General features: G+C 39.8%; 1 protein-coding gene across 3 annotated transcripts in view; it reads left to right on the top strand.

Annotated features, from left to right (window-relative positions):
* Window positions 1–27,062, top strand: part of LOC128687800 (uncharacterized protein KIAA0513) — a 302,660-nt gene that overhangs the window by 21,441 nt on the left and 254,157 nt on the right. For all 3 annotated transcript variants that reach the window (XR_011391818.1, XM_070083742.1, XM_070083741.1), the window contains exon 3: window positions 13,188–13,370. Coding sequence is in view for 2 of the 3 variants with exons in the window: in XM_070083742.1 (XP_069939843.1) it covers window positions 13,188–13,370 (183 nt within the window). In the remaining variant the exon portion in view is untranslated. The remainder of the gene's footprint in view (window positions 1–13,187; window positions 13,371–27,062) is intronic.

Below are 27,062 nucleotides of genomic sequence, written 5' to 3'. Positions count from 1 at the left end.
AGGCAGCCGGGATTGATGGGATAAAGATAGAAATGTTAAAAGCAGGTGGGGATATAGTTTTGGAGTGGTTGGTGCAATTATTTAATAAATGTATGGAAGAGGGTAAGGTACCTAGGGATTGGCAGAGAGCATGCATAGTGCCTTTGTATAAAGGCAAAGGGGATAAAAGAGAGTGCAAAAATTATAGGGGGATAAGTCTGTTGAGTGTACCTGGTAAAGTGTATGGTAGAGTTATAATTGAAAGAATTAAGAGTAAGACGGAGAATAGGATAGCAGATGAACAAGGAGGCTTTAGGAAAGGTAGGGGGTGTGTGGACCAGGTGTTTACAGTGAAACATATAAGTGAACAGTATTTAGATAAGGCTAAAGAGGTCTTTGTGGCATTTATGGATTTGGAAAAGGCGTATGATAGGGTGGATAGGGGGGCAATGTGGCAGATGTTGCAAGTGTATGGTGTAGGAGGTAGGTTACTGAAAGCAGTGAAGAGTTTTTACGAGGATAGTGAGGCTCAAGTTAGAGTATGTAGGAAAGAGGGAAATTTTTTCCCAGTAAAAGTAGGCCTTAGACAAGGATGTGTGATGTCACCGTGGTTGTTTAATATATTTATAGATGGGGTTGTAAGAGAAGTAAATGCGAGGGTCTTGGCAAGAGGCGTGGAGTTAAAAGATAAAGAATCACACACAAAGTGGGAGTTGTCACAGCTGCTCTTTGCTGATGACACTGTGCTCTTGGGAGATTCTGAAGAGAAGTTGCAGAGATTGGTGGATGAATTTGGTAGGGTGTGCAAAAGAAGAAAATTAAAGGTGAATACAGGAAAGAGTAAGGTTATGAGGATAACAAAAAGATTAGGTGATGAAAGATTGAATATCAGATTGGAGGGAGAGAGTATGGAGGAGGTGAACGTATTCAGATATTTGGGAGTGGACGTGTCAGCAGATGGGTCTATGAAAGATGAGGTGAATCATAGAATTGATGAGGGAAAAAGAGTGAGTGGTGCACTTAGGAGTCTGTGGAGACAAAGAACTTTGTCCTTGGAGGCAAAGAGGGGAATGTATGAGAGTATAGTTTTACCAACGCTCTTATATGGGTGTGAAGCGTGGGTGATGAATGTTGCAGCGAGGAGAAGGCTGGAGGCAGTGGAGATGTCATGTCTGAGGGCAATGTGTGGTGTGAATATAATGCAGAGAATTCGTAGTTTGGAAGTTAGGAGGAGGTGCGGGATTACCAAAACTGTTGTCCAGAGGGCTGAGGAAGGGTTGTTGAGGTGGTTCGGACATGTAGAGAGAATGGAGCGAAACAGAATGACTTCAAGAGTGTATCAGTCTGTAGTGGAAGGAAGGCGGGGTAGGGGTCGGCCTAGGAAGGGTTGGAGGGAGGGGGTAAAGGAGGTTTTGTGTGCGAGGGGCTTGGACTTCCAGCAGGCATGCGTGAGCGTGTTTGATAGGAGTGAATGGAGACAAATGGTTTTTAATACTTGACGTGCTGTTGGAGTGTGAGCAAAGTAACATTTATGAAGGGATTCAGGGAAACCGGCAGGCCGGACTTGAGTCCTGGAGATGGGAAGTACAGTGCCTGCACTCTGAAGGAGGGGTGTTAATGTTGCAGTTTAAAAACTGTAGTGTAAAGCACCCTTCTGGCAAGACAGTGATGGAGTGAATGATGGTGAAAGTTTTTCTTTTTCGGGCCACCCTGCCTTGGTGGGAATCGGCCGGTGTGATAATAAAAAAAAAAAAATAATAAATATATAGGACCCCCGCATAGCGACCTTAATCCGTGCAAGAGGGCTGGCTGTTATGCGAAATGTTCGGTATGTGAATGAATTTTCCCCATAAGAAATAATGGAAATAAAATTAATCCGTGCAAGACACCCAAAAGTATGAAAAAAATTTTTTTTACCACATGAAATGTTAATTTTAGTACAAACAAACTGAAAAAGGCATGCACAATTACATGACACTTACTTTTATTGAAGATCTGGTGATGATTGATGGGATGGGAGGAGGGGAGAGAGAGTGTTAGTGTTTAGAAGGGGAATCCCCTTCCATTAAGACTTGAGGTGTCGAGTCCTTTTCTGGGGTTACTTCCCTTCTTCTTTTAATGCCACTAGGACCAGCTTCAGAGTCACTGGACTTCTTTCGCACAACATATCTGTCCATAGTGGCCTGTACCTCTCGTTCCTTTATGATTTGTCTAAAGTGGTTCACAACATTGTCATTGTAACAGTCACCAGCACGGCTTGCAATAGCTGTGTGAGGGTGATTTTCATCAAAAAAGGTTTGCACTTCAAGCCATTTTGCACACATTTCCTTAATCTTTGAAGTAGGCAATTCCTTCAATTTCTCTCTCCCCTCCTTTGAACCAGTTTCCCCAGGTCTGGCCTCTTGCTCTTGAAGTTGATCTATCAGCTCATCAGTGGTTAGTTCTTCATTGTCCTCCTCCACCAACTCTTCCACATCCTCCCCACTAACCTCCAACCCCAAGGACTTCCCCAATGCCACAATTGATTCCTCAACTGGTATACTCCTCTCAGGGTTAGCCTCAAACCCTTTAAAATCCCTTTTGTCTACACATTCTGGCCACAGTTTCTTCCAAGCAGAGTTCAAGGTCTTCTTAGTCACTCCCTCCCAAGCCTTACCTATAAGGTTTATACAATTGAGGATATTAAAGTGATCTCTCCAAAACTCTCTTAGAGTCAGTTGAGTTTCTGAGGTCACTACAAAGCACCTTTCAAACAGAGCTTTTGTGTACAGTTTTTTGAAGTTTGCAATAACCTGCTGGTCCATGGGCTGCAGGAGAGGAGTGGTATTAGGAGGCGAAAACTTCACCTTAATGAAGCTCATGTCCCCATAAAGTCGCTCTGCCACGTCTGTAGGATGACCAGGGGCATTGTCTAACACCAGGAGGCACTTAAGTTCTAATTTCTTTTCAGTTAGGTAATCTTTGACATTGGGGGAAAATGCATGGTGTACCCAGTTATAGAAAAAGTCCCTAGTGACCCATGCCTTACTGTTTGATCTCCACAGCACACACAAATTATCCTTGAGGACATTCTTTTGCCTGAACGCTCTGGGAGTTTCAGAGTGATACACTAATAAAGGCTTAACTTTGCAATCACCACTAGCATTGGCACACATCAACAAAGTAAGCCTGTCTTTCATAGGCTTATGTCCTGGGAGTGCCTTTTCCTCCTGAGTACTGTAGGTCCTGCTTGGCATTTTCTTCCAGAACAGGCCTGTTTCATCACAATTAAACACTTGTTCAGGTTTCAGTCCTTCAGTTTCTATGTACTCCTTGAATTCCTGCACATATTTTTCAGCCGCTTTGTGGTCCGAACTGGCAGCCTCACCATGCCGTATCACACTATGTATGCCACTACGCTTCTTAAATCTCTCAAACCAACCTTTGCTGGCCTTAAATTCACTCACATCATCACTAGTTGCAGGCCTTTTTTTAATTAAATCCTCATGCAACTTCCTAGCCTTTTCGCTTATGATCGCTTGAGAGACGCTATCTCCTGCTAGCTGTTTTTCATTTATCCACACCAATAAGAGTCTCTCAACATCTTCCATCACTTGCGATCTTTGTTTCGAAAACACAGTTAAACCTTTGGCAAGAACAGCTTCCTTGATTACCTTTCTGTTGCCCACAATAGTAGAGATGGTTGATTTGGGTTTCTTGTACAACCTGACCAGGTCGGTGATACGCACTCCACTTTCATACTTATCAATGATCTCTTTCTTCATCTCTATTGGAATTCTAACCCTTATTGCTGTAGGGTTGGAACTAGAAGCTTTCTTGGGGCCCATGGTCACTTATTTTCCAGAAACAGCACCGAAAACACTGTAATAATACGAAATATTCCGATTGTATGCTTGAATGTTACAGGGGAGGCTGGCTGGTAAACAATGCCACCGGCGGAACATATGAGGCTGGCTCAGGCCGCACATTGGACACGTCTCGGACGAAGGGCGCTGAGCGGGTTTTTGGGCGGTATGCGGGGCAAAATTTTAGCGATCAAAGCGTCCAATATGCGGATTGTCCGTTATGCAAGGCGTCCGGTATGCGGGGGTCCACTGTATATATATATATATATATATATATATATATATATATACAGGAGGGCCCCACTTATACGGCAGGTTAGGTTCCAGGCTACCGCCGTAAAGCGGAAATCGCCGTAAAGTGGAACACCCTTTTTTTCCACTTATAAATGCATACAAACACTAGATAACAAGTTTACACTAACATATATTAAGTTAGCAATAGAACCAGGCATCAAAAAACAATAAAAAGGTACAATACACACATAGTGCACTCATTACTTACCTTAAAATATTTATAGTCTTAATCTAGGGTGAGACAAGTAGTATTTATTGTAAGAAATCAAGTGTGGTATGTATTGTAATAGCCTCACCAGGCCACCCCACCCACACATACTATTCTATGATATTTAAGCATCCCAGAGCGATAAAATGTATATACAGTTCACTCATTACTTACCTTAAAATATTTGTAGTCTTAATGTAGGGTCAGGAGTAAGTAAATGAGATAAAACGAATAAATGAGAGAGAGAAAGAATGAGTACATGAGAGGTAACAGGCGCAGAGTAAACAAACCAGGCTCCCACATCTTATATTTATGTTTATTTATTCTATTGTGGGGTGTATTTATCATCTTTTTATGTTATGTATCGTGTTTATTATATAATTTTTAAAAAAATATCATGGATGGATTAATGAAAATGTGTATATTACCGTAATATACGACATTTAATGAGACTCGGTGAGTATTGTTATTATGGCGTCACTTGTGCAAGTCGTCTGCTACCACATCTCACATTTATGTTTATTTATTCTACTGTGGGGAGTATTTATCTTATTTATATGTTATGCATCGTGTTTATTATATAATTTTGAAAAAAATATCGTGGATGGATTAATGAAAATGTGTATATTACCGTAATATACGACATTTAATGAGACTCGGCGAGTATTGTTATTATCACCACTTGTGCAAGTCGTCTGCTACCACATCTCACATTTATGTTTATTTATTCTACTGTGGGGTGTATTTATCTTATTTATATGTTATGCATCGTGTTTATTATATAATTTTGAAAAAAATATCATGGATGGATTAATGAAAATGTGTATATTACCGTAATATACGACATTTAATGAGACTCGGTGAGTATTGTTATTATGGCGTCACTTGTGCAAGTCGTCTGCTACCACATCTCACATTTATGTTTATTTATTCTACTGTGGGGTGTATTTATCTTATTTATATGTTATGCATCGTGTTTATTATATAATTTTGAAAAAATATCATGGATGGATTAATGAAAATGTGTATATTACTGTAATATACGACATTTAATGAGACTCGGCGAGTATTGTTATTATCACCACTTGTGCAAGTCGTCTGCTACCACATCTCACATTTATGTTTATTTATTCTACTGTGGGGTGTATTTATCTTATTTATATGTTATGCATCGTGTTTATTATATAATTTTGAAAAAAATATCATGGATGGATTAATGAAAATGTGTATATTACCGTAATATACGACATTTAATGAGACTCGGTGAGTATTGTTATTATTATCATTTCTAATATGGCGTCACTTGTGCAAGTCGTCTGCTACCACATCTCACATTTATGTTTATTTATTCTACTGTGGGGTGTATTTATCTTATTTATATGTTATGCATCGTGTTTATTATATAATTTTGAAAAAAATATCATGGATGGATTAATGAAAATGTGTATATTAACGTAATATACGACATTTAAATGACTCGATGTATGTAAGTTTATTTAGGTACAGGTATACATAAGTATAATTATCAGAGTATATATAAAATATGAAATAACTTTTAAAAACATTTGAAATTTTGGAGTTTCCAGACAAAATGGAGAGACTTAGTGCTTACTGAGCTCATGGAGAATGTAAACAAACAGGGTGGGGCACGGTGACCGTATTAGAAAGTCAGGTGGGGGGAGCCGTATAGCGAGTTTTGGTCATAATTTGAAATGTCCGTATTAGCGGAACGCCGTAAAGTGAAACGCCGTAAAGCGGGGCCTTCCTGTATATATATATATATATATATATACAGTGGACCCCCGGTTAACGAACTTTTTTCATTCCAGTAGTATGTTCAGGTGCCAGTACTGACCGAATTTGTTCCCATAAGGAATATTGTGAAGTAGATTAGTCCATTTCAGACCCCCAAACATACACGTACAAACGCACTTACATAAATACACTTACATAATTGGTCGCATTTGGAGGTGATCGTTAAGCGGGGGTCCACTGTATATGTATATATATGTATATATATGTATATATATGTATATATATGTATATATATGTATATATATGTATATATATGTATATATATGTATATATATGTATATATATGTATATAGGTACAGTCACTGAACACTTTCCTAGAACTGCTGCAGCTTGTGGAACTCTTTGAAACATGGGTATATGCAGAGTGGCACTTGACACTCCTCACACATAAAACGAGTGTCTCTGCGTGTTTGTGGGCGTTTTGTGGTATGTCCACATACAAAACACCTCTTCTGAGCATTTTTCTTGAAAGCAGTAGGAGGCAGTTGTATGGGGGTAGTGATCACCAGGCCTCAAACGAGATGGCTTGTGTTGGTAATTTCGTGGGCGCTGGTCTATTGCAGGTGTTGCTTTTTGGTACTTGGCGATTATTTGTCTGATGACTGACAAACAAAATTCACCATATTTTGGTTTGTTGTTGGTCCTCAACTTCTATATGTTATAAGCATTTAGCATGGAAATATCAACAAGATGGAAAAAAAGTTTTATGTACCACTTACAACTCTTGCGTACACAATCAGCAAACCCAATCTGCATGTCACATTTGTCCACTAAGTGCATATTGAGGTTGTAGTCCATGACAGCTGCAGGTTTTAGAATGGGTTCATTGGTCTCTCTATTGTGCCTGCCAGTATGTGCCATTTCGTTTCGGTGAACTGATGTCAACAATGTGACATCACGTTTGTCATGCCACCGGAATGCCATGATGTCATTGGCAGCAAAGGCTTGCACCTCACCTCTGCAAGTGCCAGCGTCGAACCTTGGCATATGTTTACGATTACCACGCACTGTGCCACACACGTCTGTCAGGTTCACTCGCAAGAAATCACTGAGTATGGGGCTTGTGTACCAGTTATCAGTAAATAATATATGCCCCTTACCAAGATATGGTTCCATCATTGTTTGAACCACATCACCAGAGATACCCAATAACTTCCTGGTATCTCTCAATGTATTACTGCCAGTGTACACAATGATATCCAAAACGAGATGACTTTTGCTATCACACAGTACAAATAACTTTATACCAAAGCGTTTCCTCTTGCTTGGTATGTATTGCTTGAATGAGAGTCTTCCCTTGAATAAAATTAAAGACTCGTCAATAACAAGCTTCCTGAAGGGATAAAAATATTTGCAACACTTTTGTTTCAGGTACATAAACACATTTCTGATCTTATATAACCTGTCGCTTCTGTCAGGCCTTGTTTTGTATGAAAAGTGTAACATACGTAACAGTATCAGAAAACGATTCATACCTATAATGTCACTAAAACCTGGGGTTGAAATTAGGTGTTCTGTTGCCCAGTATGTAGTGACAGTGTGCTTATACACATGTGGCATAAGCATTATTGTGGCAAAAAACAGGTACATCTCTGCCACAGTTGTATCCTTCCTCTGGTGTAGCCGTGATCTTGGTGAGAGAATTGTATTTGCCATGGTGTACTCATAGCATGTGTTGGTTTCCCTGACAATAATGTCCATCAGGGGATCATCAAAGAATAATTGAAAGCATTCCAGTTTAGTAGCATTGTTCCCAAGTGTACACGATATCCCGTATTCCACTTTGTGTTTCATCAAAGTCGTGGGGACTGGGAACAAACTCGTCACCTTCCTGCCTATCCCAGATGCGGTCTGCTGGTGGGTTCTGGATATTGAAATGTGGTTATGCAGGTTGTGGTTGTGGTTGTGGTTGTTGTGGGAGTGTATGGTTGGGTGAGGCTGGTTGTGCAGAGTCAGCAGCGTGGGTAGTAGCATGGCCCGCTGCCGGTGCCACATGACTCATGCCACCATCACTATCGCCACCACCACCTGCTGCCTCACTCACATCATTCATACCCATTGTAACAATATCATCATTTTCACTATCAAGTCGTGGTGTAGGGCCACAGGATGTACTCCGAGATTTACTCCTTCCCCTTGGAACAGCATATGAAACATTACCAGACCACATACTACGTCGTATATACTGCTGCTTCACTGGGGAATATTCACCCTCACTGTCTCAACTAGAACTGCTTTCAGTAACTTTGAAATCACTATCACTGTCACTTTCACTGCTCACATCTGAGTCTTGTATACGGGCAAATAGTTTCCTCTTTCGGCCTGGTACAGGTGAACGTGAACGTGAACGAGGCGGCCCAGCACCAGAGGTGGAAGGTCGTGGGTCATCTGGGTTTTCATCACTAATTACGTTATCCTGGGCACTTTTTTCGGTCACACCCGCTTGAAAACCATGGAATTCACTTTCACTGACATCGCTGTTAGAGCTATCAGTTGGGAACAAAAGACCTCCAATCTGCCGAGGAGTGAGGAACTTCTTACTGCGAGGCATGGTGAAAATGGACTACAAAGATGGTGTTTCCACAATGCACCACTGAGTCCCAGATTTTTTTCACAGGGTGCGCACCCACCACTCAGACCCATTCTCTCTCATGTAGGCCTACCAACTTTCTCCCGCTCGATTTGAAGCCGCTAGAATTTACGCGTATACGTCAGAAACAGTGGCGTGTAAGACGTGTATATACGACATAAACAGTCAAAGGGTTAATTATAGCTTGAAAAATCATTGTTTTTTTTTTCCATGACTTAAGCACAAATAATTAGTTTAACCCTTAAACTGTCCAAGCAGATCTACGTTCACATGTGTAGTGCTCCAAAAGTAGATCTACGTTTTTTTACATATTTTCAAATAGTATAACAAAAAAAAAAAGTAGATCAAAGTTTTTTACACGTTTTCAAATGTAAAAAAATAAAAGAAGATCTGCTTTTTTTACATACTTTCAAATGTTGAAAAAACGTAGATCTACGTTTGGACAGTTTAAGGGTTAATTAAGGATGATCCAGTTGTGCACAGTGAGGACCCACTGTTTACTGTATTTTTTACTCAGTGAATCTATATCTTTGAAGAGGGACAATCTAAAGGTTATAATCTGAGGTGACTGTGCCTATGGATATTGATGCATGATTCTAACTCCATAGCAAATCTTTGCAACACATTTGGCCTCTGTTTTGAGATAAAATATGCAGCTTTGCATGGTCAAGGCCATATAAATTTTTGTAAGTTCTCTTTCATAAAGTTTGCTAATTTTTTTTTTTTTTTTTTTTTTTATTATCACACCGGCCGATTCCCACCAAGGCAGGGTGGCCCGAAAAAGAAAAACTTTCACCATCATTCACTCCATCACTGTCTTGCCAGAAGGGTGCTTTACACTACAGTTTTTAAACTGCAACATTAACACCCCTCCTTCAGAGTGCAGGCACTGTACTTCCCATCTCCAGGACTCAAGTCCGGCCTGCCGGTTTCCCTGAATCCCTTCATAAATGTTACTTTGCTCACACTCCAACAGCACGTCAAGTATTAAAAACCATTTGTCTCCATTCACTCCTATCAAACACGCTCACGCATGCCTGCTGGAAGTCCAAGCCCCTCGCACACAAAACCTCCTTTACCCCCTCCCTCCAACCCTTCCTAGGCCGACCCCTACCCCGCCTTCCTTCCACTACAGACTGATACACTCTTGAAGTCATTCTGTTTCGCTCCATTCTCTCTACATGTCCGAACCACCTCAACAACCCTTCCTCAGCCCTCTGGACAACAGTTTTGGTAATCCCGCACCTCCTCCTAACTTCCAAACTACGAATTCTCTGCATTATATTCACACCACACATTGCCCTCAGACATGACATCTCCACTGCCTCCAGCCTTCTCCTCGCTGCAACATTCATCACCCACGCTTCACACCCATATAAGAGCGTTGGTAAAACTATACTCTCATACATTCCCCTCTTTGCCTCCAAGGACAAAGTTCTTTGTCTCCACAGACTCCTAAGTGCACCACTCACTCTTTTTCCCTCATCAATTCTATGATTCACCTCATCTTTCATAGACCCATCCGCTGACACGTCCACTCCCAAATATCTGAATACATTCACCTCCTCCATACTCTCTCCCTCCAATCTGATATTCAATCTTTCATCACCTAATCTTTTTGTTATCCTCATAACCTTACTCTTTCCTGTATTCACCTTTAATTTTCTTCTTTTGCACACCCTACCAAATTCATCCACCAATCTCTGCAACTTCTCTTCAGAATCTCCCAAGAGCACAGTGTCATCAGCAAAGAGCAGCTGTGACAACTCCCACTTTGTGTGTGATTCTTTGTCTTTTAACTCCACGCCTCTTGCCAAGACCCTCGCATTTACTTCTCTTACAACCCCATCTATAAATATATTAAACAACCACGGTGACATCACACATCCTTGTCTAAGGCCTACCTTTACTGGGAAAAAATTTCCTTCTTTCCTACATACTCTAACTTGAGCCTCACTATCCTCGTAAAAACTCTTCACTGCTTTCAGTAACCTACCTCCTACACCATACACTTGCAACATCTGCCACATTGCCCCCCTATCCACCCTGTCATATGCCTTTTCCAAATCCATAAATGCCACAAAGACCTCTTTAGCCTTATCTAAATACTGTTCACTTATATGTTTCACTGTAAACACCTGGTCCACACACCCCCTACCTTTCCTAAAGCCTCCTTGTTCATCTGCTATCCTATTCTCCGTCTTACTCTTAATTCTTTCAATTATAACTCTACCATACACTTTACCAGGTACACTCAACAGACTTATCCCCCTATAATTTTTGCACTCTCTTTTATCCCCTTTGCCTTTATACAAAGGAACTATGCATGCTCTCTGCCAATCCCTAGGTACCTTACCCTCTTCCATACATTTATTAAATAATTGCACCAACCACTCCAAAACTATATCCCCACCTGCTTTTAACATTTCTATCTTTATCCCATCAATCCCGGCTGCCTTACCCCCTTTCATTTTGCCTACTGCCTCACGAACTTCCCCCACACTCACAACTGGCTCTTCCTCACTCCTACAAGATGTTATTCCTCCTTGCCCTATACACGAAATCACAGCTTCCCTATCTTCATCAACATTTAACAATTCCTCAAAATATTCCTTCCATCTTCCCAATACCTCTAACTCTCCATTTAATAACTCTCCTCTCCTATTTTTAACTGACAAATCCATTTGTTCTCTAGGCTTTCTTAACTTGTTAATCTCACTCCAAAACTTTTTCTTATTTTCAACAAAATTTGTTGATAACATCTCACCCACTCTCTCATTTGCTCTCTTTTTACATTGCTTCACCACTCTCTTAACTTCTCTCTTTTTCTCCATATACTCTTCCCTCCTTGCATCACTTCTACTTTGTAAAAACTTCTCATATGCTAACTTTTTCTCCCTTACTACTCTCTTTACATCATCATTCCACCAATCGCTCCTCTTCCCTCCTGCACCCACTTTCCTGTAACCACAAACTTCTGCTGAACACTCTAACACTACATTTTTAAACCTACCCCATACCTCTTCGACCCCATTGCCTATGCTCTCATTAGCCCATCTATCCTCCAATAGCTGTTTATATCTTACCCTAACTGCCTCCTCTTTTAGTTTATAAACCTTCACCTCTCTCTTCCCTGATGCTTCTATTCTCCTTGTATCCCATCTACCTTTTACTCTCAGTGTAGCTACAACTAGAAAGTGATCTGATATATCTGTGGCCCCTCTATAAACATGTACATCCTGAAGTCTACTCAACAGTCTTTTATCTACCAATACATAATCCAACAAACTACTGTCATTTCGCCCTACATCATATCGTGTATACTTATTTATCCTCTTTTTCTTAAAATATGTATTACCTATAACTAAACCCCTTTCTATACAAAGTTCAATCAAAGGGCTCCCATTATCATTTACACCTGGCACCCCAAACTTACCTACCACACCCTCTCTAAAAGTTTCTCCTACTTTAGCATTCAAGTCCCCTACCACAATTACTCTCTCACTTGGTTCAAAGGCTCCTATACATTCACTTAACATCTCCCAAAATCTCTCTCTCTCCTCTGCATTCCTCTCTTCTCCAGGTGCATACACGCTTATTATGACCCACTTCTCGCATCCAACCTTGACTTTAATCCACATAATTCTTGAATTTACACATTCATATTCTCTTTTCTCCTTCCATAACTGATCATTTAACATTACTGCTACCCCTTCCTTTGCTCTAACTCTCTCAGATACTCCAGATTTAATCCCATTTATTTCCCCCCACTGAAACTCTCCTACCCCCTTCAGCTTTGTTTCGCTTAGGGCCAGGACATCCAACTTCTTTTCATTCATAACATCAGCAATCATCTGTTTCTTGTCATCCGCACTACATCCACGCACATTTAAGCAACCCAGTTTTATAAAGTTTTTCTTCTTCTCTTTTTTAGTAATTGTATACAGGAGAAGGGGTTACTAGCCCATTGCTCCCGGCATTTTAGTCGCCTCATACGACACGCATGGCTTACGGAGGAAAGATTCTTTTCCACTTCCCCATGGACAATAGAAGAAATAAAAAAGAACAAGAGCTATTTAGAAAAAGGAGAAAAACCTAGATGTATGTATATATATATATGCATGTGCGTGTCTGTGAAGTGTGACCAAAGTGTAAGTAGGAGTAGCAAGATATCCCTGTTATCTTAGCGTGTTTATGAGACAGAAAAAGAAACCAGCAATCCTACCATCATGCAAAACAGTTACAGGTTTTTGTTTCACAGTCATCTGGCAGGACGGTAGTACTTCCCTGGGTGGTTGCTGTCTACCAACCTACTAATGTTGAAATTTTGAAATGTTGAAATGTTGAAATTTAATGGAATCAAGGGCTCCAGAATTGTAGTCCACCCTATTTTCAAATATCTTCAAATTCATTGTTTTTATATTTATTACACCATTACATATACATATTTCTACAGGAAACTTTTAAATTAGAGAATCTGCGAGAGCTTCGACCAACTTTAGAGGAGTTAATGCAGTCTGAATCATCATCAGAACCATCAACGCTCCCCACCAACACCCCAGAGTCACCAAAAACAGGTTTCCGCTATCACTTAAATAATTTTAATCAGGCAATTCCCAAGAAATTAGTGGATTACAAGGTAAGCTCTTGATAAATAATTGCTACAATCTGTCTAAATGTTATTTCAAAGTACTGTGCAGTGTTATACAACTGACTTCTCTGAAGAGGACTTATCCTTCCCTTCCTTGGATTGAACCTGAATGGCTCCCATTTGCTAAGCATTACATAAACCCTGTGCATTTAGCACTTCCCCTAATTAAAACAGATTAAAATAAATAGGCAGTTGACTGTACTCAGGGAAGATAGTGCATATGATTTTGAATATTTTTTTTTTTAACATTGGCCATCTCCCACCAAGGCAAGGTGACCCAAAAAAGAAAGAAAAACTTTCACCATCATTCAACACTTTCAATATCATTCACACATCATCAGTGTCTTTGCAGAAGTGCCCAGATATGACAGTTCAGATGTCACTCCAAACAGCAAATATCCCATCTCCCTCTTTTAAAGTGCAGACATTGCACTTCCCACCTCCAGGACTCAAGTCTGGCTAACTGGTTTCCCTGGATCCCTTCTCAAAACACAGGGGAACCTTGGTTTTCATCATTAATTCATTCCAGAAAGTCTGATGAAAACTGAATTCGATGAAAACTGAAGCAATATTTCCCATAAGAAATAATGTAAATCCAATTAGTTCCTTCCAGACACCCAAAAGTATTAACAAAAAATACATTTTATAGTGAATAACTATAGTTTTACATATAGAAAACATTGAGAAATAAATATAAAAGACTAATGAAATGGATAAATGAACATATAACATCACTTTTACCTTAATTAAAGACTGTTGTTGGCATATGGAAGACAGCAAGGAGGGGAGAGGGAGGAGAGGTTATCTCAACCACCATCACTTCCACCCTCTACCACAATCACTACTACCCTCTACCACCATCAAAACCACTACCACCCTCTACCACCATCACTAACACCCTCTATCACCCTCTACCACAATCACTACCACTCTCTACTGCCATCACTACCACCCTCTACCACCATCACTACCATCCTCTACCACCATCACTACCACCTTCTGCCACTATCAATACCACCCTCTACCGACGAGAAACAAAGCCAGACTGACTCAGAACACATGGGATGCTTTGTGTGAGCGCGGACAGACACGTTCAGTACGGTGGACCATTGTCAACTCGACGAAAACTGAGGTGATGAACAAAAACTGGGACAAAATTTTGACGAAAAAAGTAGTTGAAAACCGAATTTGACGAAAACCAGGGCAAACAAAAACCGAGGTTCCACTGTATTACTCTGCTCACACTCCAACAGCTCGCCAAGTTCCAAAAACCACTTGTCTCCATTCACTCCTATCTAACATGCTCACACATGCCTCCTGTCCAAGCCTCTAGCACACAAAACCTCTTTTACCCCCCCCCCCCTAACAAGATTGAGTAAACAATGTTGTTTGCATATTTGGTGTCTAATAGCATTGAATAATGTATTAAGTTATAATATTTAAATGATGGGTTAGATTTCTTCAGGAATCTGCTCTGCAAGACAGTTGTTGATGAATGTTGTCAACTTAGAATGGAGGACCACTGCAGCTGTGCCTAGCACTGAAATTACCATCTCTTTGATGCGTTGTGGTCGTATTCTAGTTTAACTCCCTGCAGATCCAGCCACAAATGACACAACCACTTTGTAAACATCTGATTCTGGCAGAATTAATAGCCCAGTGATGTTATCAGTTGGATTGTTGTTAGTGACACTGGTCTTCCTGGGTGCTTGAACTATGGCCTCATCTCTGGGAGGAATTGTGTTGTCGCTTGTGATCATTATGCTCCCACTATATTGGCTTCAATTTTTTACTAGCCTGTGCACAAACTTTCTCGCTCTCAGTGGAACTTTTCTTGGGTTTGCCTTGGCAATTTGTGTGAAAATGGGGCAGAGAAATACAATTATCTCTCTTCACTTCTCTGATGACTTATGTGGTTAGTGATTTGCCATCTCTTGCTGGACTTATTAAACAGACATTACAGAACAGAAGCTGGTTTTGCCATGCCTTAATGGTGCCTCAGGTTTCTAAGTTGGTGGAATTTCCATTTATCTGCTTTAGAAGGTCTGTGAATTTTCCTGCAGCATATGAACAAGCAGCTTTGGGGATATGAAATAGGGCCCTGCTAACAGTAGATTTGAATGCCATGAGATTATTACAGTTGAGGAGGTTGCCATTAGAATTTTCAGCTGTCTGTGGAGGCTGTGGGTAGCTTTATGCAGGAAGCATATTTGATCCAGCACACTCCTTTTGTGTGTGAATAATGCCACTCACTCGATATGCTCCTCACACATGACATGTGCCTTTTCTCTTATTGTTAGATGCATTGTTTCCTTGGTTTTGTGGCTGGCTAACTGCATCATTCTCTGCCATCCCTTAGTATGTCTGGTAAACCTGAGTTGGAGGGTGAAGGTACGTTGGATAGGTGTTTCATGGTGGGGGAAGAGGAGGAGCAAGGTGGGGAGAGCAGCTTCATGGTGGAGGATGAGAATCAGGGTGGGGGAGAGCATGGTCCCAGTTGTTATGGTTGGCAGCCACATGGGAGGTGAAGAGGGAGAGAGGGAGGGATGGTGGGGGATTGACTCACATTGGGTGTGCAGGCCTAGCCATGTCTATGTTGCTCACTCTTCACACTGTAACACAACACTACACAACACACAGTACACACATGAGGTTAACACTACAAAGTACATTAATAGCATGTAAATTTTGTCATAAGATTAGAGTAAATATATAATGATGGCATAAGTGTATGAACATGAAAGCTGATATGGGCATATACATATATACATATTTAGTTCTCTATGGGGAAGTGGAAAAGAATTCTTCCTCTGTAAGCCATGCGTGTTGTAAGAGGTGACTAATATGCCAGGAGCAAGGGGCTAGTAACCCCTTCTCCTGTATAAAGTGATAAATTTTTTAGGTCACCATGCCTGAATGGGATATGGTTAGTTTGTTGAAAAAAAATAGTATGGTGTATTAGAAGTACATGGATTAGACGTGTAGATTATTAGAAGTACAGTGGACCCTCGTTTTTCGTAATTAATCCGTTCCAGAGAGCATAACTATTATTGAATCCATTGCCCCATAAGAAATAATATAAATCCAATTAATTCGTTCCAGACACCCAGAAGTATCAACAACAAATTTTTTTTATTACCTTAAAGATAGATTTACATGCACAAAAGAATAAACATTCAACATGACAGTTACCTTTATTGAAGGCTGTTGTTGATGAATGGAAAACAGGGAGGAGGAGAGAGGGAAGAGAGGTTATTATTTGGAAGGGGAATCCCCCTCCATAAGGACTCTAGGTCACTTCAGGGGTCACTTCCCTGGCTTAAATATAGATTTACATGCAGAAAAGAATGCCAAATAAATGTAAAGCACTAATAAAATGTATAAATGAGCATTTAACATCACACTTAACTTTTATTGAAGACTTTTATTGGTGTATGGCAGATGGGGCAGAGAGAGGGGAGGGGACTTCATTGTTGGAGAATGTGACACTAATATCAACTTTACGGCTTATTTATCTATCACAATTCAACTTATATGACATAATAAACAATATTAATAACATAGAAATATGGAATATACTCTAGAATGAATAAAATAAGTAATTATGTATGTCACGAGAGGTGTTGTGTTGTTGTTGGGTGTATAAGGGCCACTGAAAGTAAGCTGTCCATAATGGTGGTGAAGCAGCAGCTGACGTGGCGGTGTTTTCTGTAGCCCTGTTTAACTCCAATAACATTGGAGGAGTTGGTAGAATCGCTGAATCACTGAAGAAGGCATCTTTTACCACCATCACAACCACTATCACCCTCTACCACCATCACTACCACCTTCTGCCACCATCACTACCACCTTCTACCACCATCACTACCACCTACCACCATCACTACTACTGTCTACCACTATTACAACCACTACCACCCTCTACCACTGTCACTACCACCCTCTACCACTGTCACTACCACCATCTACCACTATCACAACTGCTACCACCCTCTACCACTATTACAACTGCTAGTACCCTCTACCACCATCACTACCATCCTCTACCTCTATCACAACTGCTACCACTCTACCACCACCACCTTTATATTTTTATACAAACTCTTTCTTAAATTATATGTGTCTCTCACATTCTTTACCAAAGGGCTGGAACTAGAAGCTTTCTTTGGAGCCATGGTGACTTATTTAGCAGTTGCAAACACTGAAACGAATGGAATATTATGAAATGTATCGTATGAACTCGTGGGATCATCCTCACTGATAAACAATGGCACTGGCTGGGAATGGAGTGTGAGGCAGCTCGGGGATGTGTGTACACGTCCCAGACGAATGACTATTTGCAAGTCAAACAATTATTCACGAGTCAATGTTTTGACGAAAATAACGTTACGATTTTCGAAAATTATGACTTTCGAGCCTTAAAATTTTCAAGGGTCTGCTGTACATGGATTAGACGTGTAGATTCAACGAGGGCTAATTTTATATAAAGTTCAGACCATTTTTTTTAATGAAATTTTTGAAGCTGGTAGTAAATAGACAGCTTTTAGAAATTCAGGTTAATTAATCTATGTTTTAGGGCCTTTTATATGCATACATCTATGTATGTAGGGGAGAGGGTCATCCTAGGAAAGGTTGTGGGGAGGGGGTAGAGGAGGTTTTGCATGCAAGGAGCTTGGACTTCCAGCAAATGTGTGTGAGCATGTTAGATAGGAGTGAGTGGAAGTAAATGGTTTTTATGACCTGACGTGCTGTTGGAGTGTGAGCAAAGTAACATTTATGAAGGGATTCAAGGAAACTGGTTAGCTGGTCTTAACTCCTGAAGGTGGGAAGTACAGTGCCTGCACTCTGAAGGAGGGGTGGAGATATGTTGCAGGTTTTTAACTGCAGTATTGGCATGCCTTTGGCAAAACAGTGATGGAGTGAGTGATGATGAAAGTGTTGCTCTGATGTTGAAAGGGCTGCCCTGCTTCAGTGGGAAATGGCTGATGTGTTAATAAAAAAATGTATACATATGAGATATTGAATAACTACTGTATTTCTTTTATTGTGCTTATGTGTTCTATTGCATCTCCAAGAATAATTTAATTTAATATTTTTTTATAATTCTAGAGTATGAGTGACAGTAGTATATGTAGAAGCTTTGTATACTGAATAGCTTTGAATCTTTGTGTAGTGGTGTTGGCTTGATTCTGATTGAGTGATCATTCTTATGGCAACCTTTTGTTGAGGTTTTTAGATTATTTGTTGTTGAATATTCTTATACAGTAGGGCCCAGCTTTATGGTGTTTCGCCTTATGGCATTCCGCTAATACGGCAATTTTAAATTATGACTAAAATTTGCTATACGGTGAGCAGTCTTTTAAATACGGTATGCCCCACCCGGTTTGTTTACATTCTCTGTGAGTACATCTATTATGTCTGGAAATTTTCCAAAATTTCAAGTGTTTAAAGTTACTGCATATTTTATATCTACTCTGATAATTATACTTATACTGACAGGAAATTTAGAGTCGGGTGACTTTCTTGATACGATCCAGGATTGTTTTTTAAAACAGTTTGTGACAGAGCCAACTAGGGGAAATAACCTCCTTGACTTGGTTCTTGCCAGTAGGGAAACACTAATTAATAATCTTGAGGTTAATGATGAGCTTGGGGAAAGTGATCACAAATCACTCAGTTTTAATATATCATGGAATTCCCCTAATAATAGCAATCAAGTCTCCGTCCCTGACTTTCGCTTGGCTGATTTCATAGGACTGAAAAATTACTTAGGTGGACTGAACTGGAATGACCTGACTAAGGGTCAGGTAGGTGGTGATGGTTGCCGATATGATGCTTTCCAGGGCATAGTTCTAGCTGCTCAGTCAAATTATGTTCCAAATAGGGAAATCAGATCAAACAAAAATGATCCTAAATGGATGAACAATAGATTAAAATATCTGATTGGTCAAAAGAGAGGCATATATAGGCAAATCAAAAGAGGAGAGGGGCAATTAAGAAATCGATATATTCAGTTAAAGAGAGAAATAAAAAAGGGAATTAGAAAAGCAAAAAGAGATTATGAGGTTAAAGTTGCAAAAGAATCGAAGACTAACCCAAAAGGATTCTTTCAGGTATACAGAAGTAAGATCAGGGACAAGATAGGCCCACTCAAAAGTTCCTCGGGTCAGCTCACTGACAGTGATAAGGAAATGTGTAGAATTTTTAACACATACTTCCTCTCAGTTTTTACACAGGAGGATACCAGCGATATTCCAGTAATGATAAATTATGTAGAACAGGACGATAATAAACTGTGCACTATTAGGGTCACAAGTGACATGGTCCTTAGGCAGATAGATAAATTAAAACCTAACAAATCCCCAGGCCCTGATGAACTGTATGCAAGGGTTCTAAAGGAATGTAAAGAGGAGCTTAGCACACCTTTGGCTAATCTTTTCAACATATCACTACAAACTGGCATGGTGCCAGATAAGTGGAAAATGGCAAATGTGATACCTATTTTCAAAACAGGTGACAGGTCCTTAGCTTCGAACTATAGACCAATAAGCCTAACCTCCATAGTGGGAAAATTTATGGAATCAATAATTGCCGAGGCAGTTCGTAGCCATCTTGAAAAGCATAAATTAATCAACGAATCTCAGCATGGTTTTACAAAGGGGTGTTCCTGCCTTACGAATTTATTAACTTTTTTCACTAAGGTATTTGAGGAGGTAGATCATGGTAATGAATATGATATTGTGTATATGGACTTCAGTAAGGCTTTTGACAGGGTCCCACATCAGAGACTATTGAGGAAAATTAAAGCACATGGAATAGGAGGAGAAATTTTTTCCTGGATAGAGGCATGGTTGACAAATAGGCAGCAGAGAGTTTGCATAAATGGGGAGAAATCAGAGTGGGGAAGCGTCACGAGCGGTGTTCCACAGGGGTCAGTGTTGGGCCCCCTGCTGTTCACAATCTACATAAACGACATAGATGAGGGCATAAAGAGCGACATCGGCAAGTTTGCCGATGACACCAAAATAGGCCGTCGAATTCATTCTGACGAGGACATTCGAGCACTCCAGGAAGATTTGAATAGACTGATGCAGTGGTCGGAGAAGTGGCAGATGCAGTTTAATATAGACAAATGCAAAGTTCTAAATGTTGGACAGGACAATAACCATGCCACATATAAACTAAATAATGTAGATCTTAATATTACGGATTGCGAAAAAGATTTAGGAGTTCTGGTTAGCAGTAATCTGAAACCAAGACAACAGTGCATAAGTGTTCGCAATAAAGCTAATAGAATCCTTGGCTTCATATCAAGAAGCATAAATAATAGGAGTCCTCAGGTTGTTCTTCAACTCTATACATCCTTGGTTAGGCCTCATTTAGATTATGCTGCACAGTTTTGGTCACCGTATTACAGAATGGATATAAATTCTCTGGAAAATGTACAAAGGAGGATGACAAAGATGATCCCATGTATCAGAAACCTTCCCTATGAGGATAGACTAAGGGCCCTGAAACTGCACTCTCTAGAAAGACGTAGAATTAGGGGGGATATGATTGAGGTGTATAAATGGAAGACAGGAATAAATAAAGGGGATGTAAATAGTGTGCTGAAAATATCTAGCCTAGACAGGACTCGCAGCAATGGTTTTAAGTTGGAAAAATTCAGATTCAGGAAGGATATAGGAAAGTACTGGTTTGGTAATAGAGTTGTGGATGAGTGGAACAAACTCCCAAGTACCGTTATAGAGGCCAGAACGTTGTGTAGCTTTAAAAATAGGTTGGATAAATACATGAGTAGATGTGGGTGGGTGTGAGTTAGACCTGATAGCTTGTGCTAACAGGTCGGTTGCCGTGTTCCTCCCTTAAGTCAATGTGACCTGACCTGACTAGGTTGGGTGCATTGGCTTAAGCCGGTAGGAGACTTGGACCTGCCTCGCATGGGCCAGTAGGCCTTCTGCAGTGTTCCTTCGTTCTTATGTTCTTATGTTCTTATGTTCTTATAATAATAATCACTCTTGGGCACATTAAATGTCTTATTTTATGTTAATATAGACATTTTCATTAATCCATCTATGATATTTTCTTCAAAATTATATAAGAAACTTTTTACATACCATATACACATGATACATACACCCACAGAATAAAAATTGACATAAATATGAGATTTGTTTACAAAGCGGCTTTGTAGGAGTGTCAGAAGAATTACGTTTTCTCTAGTCAAACACTGGGGGATAACTGTAAAAAAATATTCCTATCGTATGCCTTCACTCTATATATAGCAATTCATGACCCTTGTGAGTTTAGCGCCTCTTTTTTTATGACAATAATAATAATATCATCATTCACTCTAGAAATGGTGTGTTGCATGAGAATGGGAGTGTTGCTGTTTGTTTATTCTGTACTAACTTGTACACAGTGTAAGAGTATTTGTATTGTGAAGTGATTATTATAATAAAAAAATATTGTGAGGTAAAAGTTTTACAAACTCCTACAAATGGACGTGAATGAACTAAAAGTAGATATGTATTAATACGCATTTAGTATTTTGCCTGACCAAGTGATCGCCCGCTACCTGTTCAGTTTGTGTTTTCACATTGTCGGAACTCCGTATCTCATTCTTTGTCTCGTTTACTCTTTCGTTAACTAGTTGGCTCTCATTGATGATGGCGTCTAAGCTTAGTTGTGATAACAAGAGTTGTCGTAAGCCTCTTACTTAAATTGCTAACTTAATATAAGTTAGTGTAAACTTGTTGTCTGGGATTTATTGCATATTTTATATGTGCTCTGATAATAATACTTGTGTACCTGTGTGTTAGTCGGGCAGAAGGAAAACATTACATTTTCTCTGGTCCAGCACCAGAGAAAACGTATTTGAATCATTGTTTGGCTTAGTCACTCTCCCACTTCACTTTTGTTTACAATTCTCGGCATGAATTATTCATTACTTCTCCCTTCATTTATGATGGTATCTAAAGATAGTTGTTAGAAACAATTAAATTCAGTGAGCAAGGTATGTCAATGGTAATAATATGGCTCTAGGCTGCAGTGTAGTTAACCGGTAGGTGTAGCCCAGGCAGGCTACACCTATTGGCTACCTACTCTGACTTCCTACAAATAAATACTACTCACTTCTCATCCTACATTAAGATTACACATATTTTAAGGTAAATAATGAGCACACTGTATGTGTATTTTATCTCTCTGGGTTGCTTTGAATATCGTATATTAACATGAGACAGGGAGCCAGGGCTACTTACACCTGATTTAATATTAAGAATTAATCTAAGTCTGCTCGAAATGCCTAGCCAGGCTAGGTGTCCTAGTGGCCCCCTCTGTAATTAGTATTTTATAACATGTAAACCACACAATACCCAAAACCTGTCAACCCCACATTGTAACCCTTATAGAGAATAAACTTGAATTGAATTGAATTGAATTGACTTCTTACAAATAAGTACTACTCACTTCTTTCCCAAATTAAAACTACAAATATTTTAAGGTAAGTAATGAATATACTGTGTATGTATTTTACTTTTTGTTGTGTTTTTTAATGCCTAGTTCTATTACTAACTTAATATAAGTTAGTGTAAACTTGTTGTCTGGCATTTGTATGCATTTATAAATGGAAAAAATTACGTTTTGCTTTTCGGCAATGTCTGCTTTCTGGCAATAGCCTGGAACATAACTTGCCGTGTAAGTGGGGCACTACTGTTCCTGGAGTATACCTGGAGAGGGTTTCGGGGGTCAACGCCCCCGCGGCCCAGTCTGTGACCAGGCCTCATGCTTATATTCCAAATGTGAGAATGGTAATTCCAGAATTGTTGAAACATCAAAGGCCTGGGTAATGATGGTAGATTATGAGAACATTCATGATATGAGAAGCATGGCTATTGATAGTATGTACTTCTCAAATCACTTGTGCTCTGAAGACTTGAATATTATTCTATGTTCACAGCACATCTCTAGGCAGGAGAGCTAGCAGAGCTGGAAAATGTACAGAGGTTGTATACTGCCTGCAAAGACTCAATAAAATAACTAAACCTATTAGGAATGTCTCTGAGAATTTGTTCTTTCTGGAATGGGGAAGAGTTTCCAAATTATATATACAACACATAGAAGATATTCGAGGGCCTGGTCTCTAACTTGTATACTGCTGTAATAACTTACTGCAGTGACAGATGTGGGAGACAGTATAATAAATCCAGTGAAAACCAGGGGGCCATAAGCACAATTAGAGAACACTTTATCAGCATATCAATAAAATACAATAAACTTGATTTTTATATTGACTGGTTTACAGTTGGTACAGAAAAGGTAATATTAAAATATTTCGTAGGCAGCTCCTTGTTATGCAAAACATTTTGGGCTGCCTTAAAATAACTTATAACTAGGTATAACATGTAACTATAAGTAGAGTTTTTGCAAGAACAATTTGCTGGAAGTTTTAGTAAGATAATTTGCTATAACATTTGTTGAGGTTATTAATGTTGGTCAGATACAAATGCAGATACTAGTCTAAATTTCAGTATTACTGCACAGAACATACAGTAAACTGAAGACCCAAGGAATGTATAACATCTCAGGCAAAACTTAGCCTATACTATACTGCAAGTTCACTCAGTTAATTCATAATAATAATCACAGTAAGAAAATATAATTGTTAAGTTTAATAGAGTGAGCGGTACTAGTTATGTACTTAAATTACAATACAAATATGATGAAATAGTATTTGTGTCTAATAATACAGTGGACCCTTGACCAACGATATTAATCCATTCCTGAGAGTATTTGTGTCTAATAATACAGTGGACCCTTGACCAACGATATTAATCCGTTCCTGAGAGCTCATCGTTAATCGAAATTATCGTTAGTCGAGTTAATTTTCCCCATAAGAAATACAGTGGAACCTCAAAAATTGAACGTATCACATATCGAACGTTTCGAAAATAGGACCATTTTTTCAGACAAACTGTGTCCCTATTATTGAATGCGCCCCTATTTTCGGACCGCTGGGTATGGGACCTGTCTGCTGGCCCGCTGTGTCCGCGTCCCAGCGCAGGCGCCGTGAGCAGTCTAGCTTTGTTTATGCTTGAGTGAACACTAACCTGCGCTCTCATTCACACATTTTACGATTATTTCGTTGTGTTTAGTGCTTTTGGGACTGTGAAATAAGCTATCATGGGCCCAAAGAAACTTGCTAGTGGTACCCCTGTGGTAAAGAAAGTGAGAAACACCATAGATGTGAAGAAGGAAATAATAGAGAAGTATGAGAGTGGTGTGAGACTTGTTGAGCTTGCCAAGATGTATGGGAAAAACAAGCTGACCATCGGTTCTGTCCTGGCAAAGAAAGAACAAATCAAGGAAGCTGATGTTGTGAAAGGTGTTAATATGCTAACCAAAAAAAAGACCACAAATAGTTGAAGAGGTTGAGAAGTTGTTGCTGGTGTGGATCAAGGATAAAGAGATTGCAGGTGATAGTGTTTCAGAGACGATTATTTGCGAAAAGGCAAGGAAGTTGCATGCCGATCTGGTACAGAAAACTCCTGGAACCAGTGATGATAGTGAATTTAAGGCCAGCAGAGGCTGGTTTGATAGATTTAAGAAGCGTAGTGGCATACACAATGTTGTAAGACATGGTGAGGCAGCCAGTTCAGACAAACGGGCGGCTGAGAAGTTTGTACAGGAGTTTAAGGGGTACATAGACAGTGAAGAATTCTAACCTGAACAAGTGTTTAATTGTGACAAAACAGGCTTGTTTTGGAAGAAAATACCAAAAAGGACCTTCATCACACAGGAGGAAAAGGCACTGCCAGGACACAAGCCTATGAAAGACAGGCTTACTCTTTTGTTCTGTGCTAATGCTAGTGGTGATTTTAAAGTGAAGCCTTTACTTGTGTATCATTCAGAAAATCCCAGAGTGTTTAAGAAAAACAATGTCTTTAAGAACAAGTTATGTGTCTTGTGGAAAGCTAATCATAAGGCATGGGTCACAAGACAAATTTTCAAAGAGTGGGTCTATGAAGTGCTTGGCCCCAGTGTGAAAAAATACCACTCGAGTGCCTCCTGTTAATGGACAATGCTCCTGCTCATCCTCCAAACTTATTAGACATCTTGTCTAAGGACTTCAGTTTTATAAAAGTGAAGTTCTTGCCTCCTAACACCATTCTTCTCCTCCAGCCCATGGACCAGCAGGTCATTTCTAACTTCAAAAACTCTACACAAAAGCAGTGTTTGAAAAGTGCTTTGAAGTGACCACAGACACTAAGTTGACCCTAAGAGAGTTCTGGAGGAATCACTTCAACATCTACAACTTATAGGTAAGGCTTGGGAGGGAGTGACTTCCAGGACTTTGAACTCTGCTTGGAGACAATTGTGGCCAGATTGTGTCCAAAAGAGGGATTTTGAAGGGTTTGAGGCTGACCCTGACCCTGACCCAGCTCACCCTCTGCCTGTTGTAGACTCTATTGTGGCATTGGGGAACACCCTGGGGTAGGAGGTGAGTGGTGAGGATGTGGAAGAGTTGGTGGAGGACCACAGGGAAGAGCTAACCACTGAAGAGCTGCAAGAGCTTCATCTGGAGCAGTATCAGACCACAGCTGAGGAACTTGCTTCAGAGGAGGAGGAAGAGGGAGTGGATGAGGTGCCTTCTTCAAAGATTAAGGAGATTTGTGCCAAGTGGAATGATGTCCAAATGTTTGTGCAGAAGTACCACCCTGAGCAAGCTGAAACAAGCCATCTTTGCAACAAGTTCAGTGAGAGAACCATGTCCCATTTTAGGGAAATGTTAAAGAGGTGCCAGAAACAGAGGACTGTAGACAGTTATTTTGTGAGACAGGGGTCCAGTGACTCTCAAGCTGGTCCTAGTGGCATTAAAAGACAGAGAAGGGAAGTAACCCCAGAGAGGGCTTTACCTGAAGCCCTCATGGAGGGGGATTCTCCTTCCAAACACTATCCCCAACTACCTCTCTCCTCCTCCCCATCTTCCAGATGCCATCACCAATCTTCAATAAAGGTAAGTAAAAATGTTATTTTATATGTATTACTATACATAATTAAAAACTATAGTATTTGTTGTATGTAAAACTGTAATTAATCTCTATAAAATGTATTTTTTGTGTGAATATTTTTGGGTTTCTGGAACGGATTAATTGTATTTCCATTATTTCTTATGGAAAATATTACTTCGAATTCAGACTTTTAGAAATTAGAACTAGCTCTTGGAACGGATTAAGTTTGAGTTTTGAGGTTCCACTGTAATGGAAATCAAATTAATCCGTGCAAGACACCCAAAAGTATTGAAAAAAAAAATTTTTACCACATGAAATATTAATTTGAATACACACAAACTGAAGAAGACATGTACAATTACATGACACTTATTGAAGATCTCGTGATGATTGATGGGATGGGAGGAGGGGAGAGTGTGGATGGTGTTAGTGTTTAGAAGGGGAATCCCCTTCCATTAGGACTTGAGGTGTCAAGTCCTTTTCTGGGGTTACTTCTCTTCTTCTTTTAATGCCACTCACTCCACATTCATACTTAGCAATGATGTCTTTCTTCATATCCATAGTAATTCTCACCCTTTTTTGCTGTAGGGTTGGCACTAGAAGCTTTCTTGGGGTCCATGGTGACTTATTTTGCAGGTGCAATCACTAAAAACGCTGTGATAATATG

Source organism: Cherax quadricarinatus, chromosome 10, assembly GCF_038502225.1.
Source record: "Cherax quadricarinatus isolate ZL_2023a chromosome 10, ASM3850222v1, whole genome shotgun sequence".
Classification (NCBI taxonomy): Eukaryota; Metazoa; Arthropoda; class Malacostraca; order Decapoda; family Parastacidae; genus Cherax; species Cherax quadricarinatus.
This window is presented reverse-complemented; position numbering and strand designations above follow the sequence as displayed.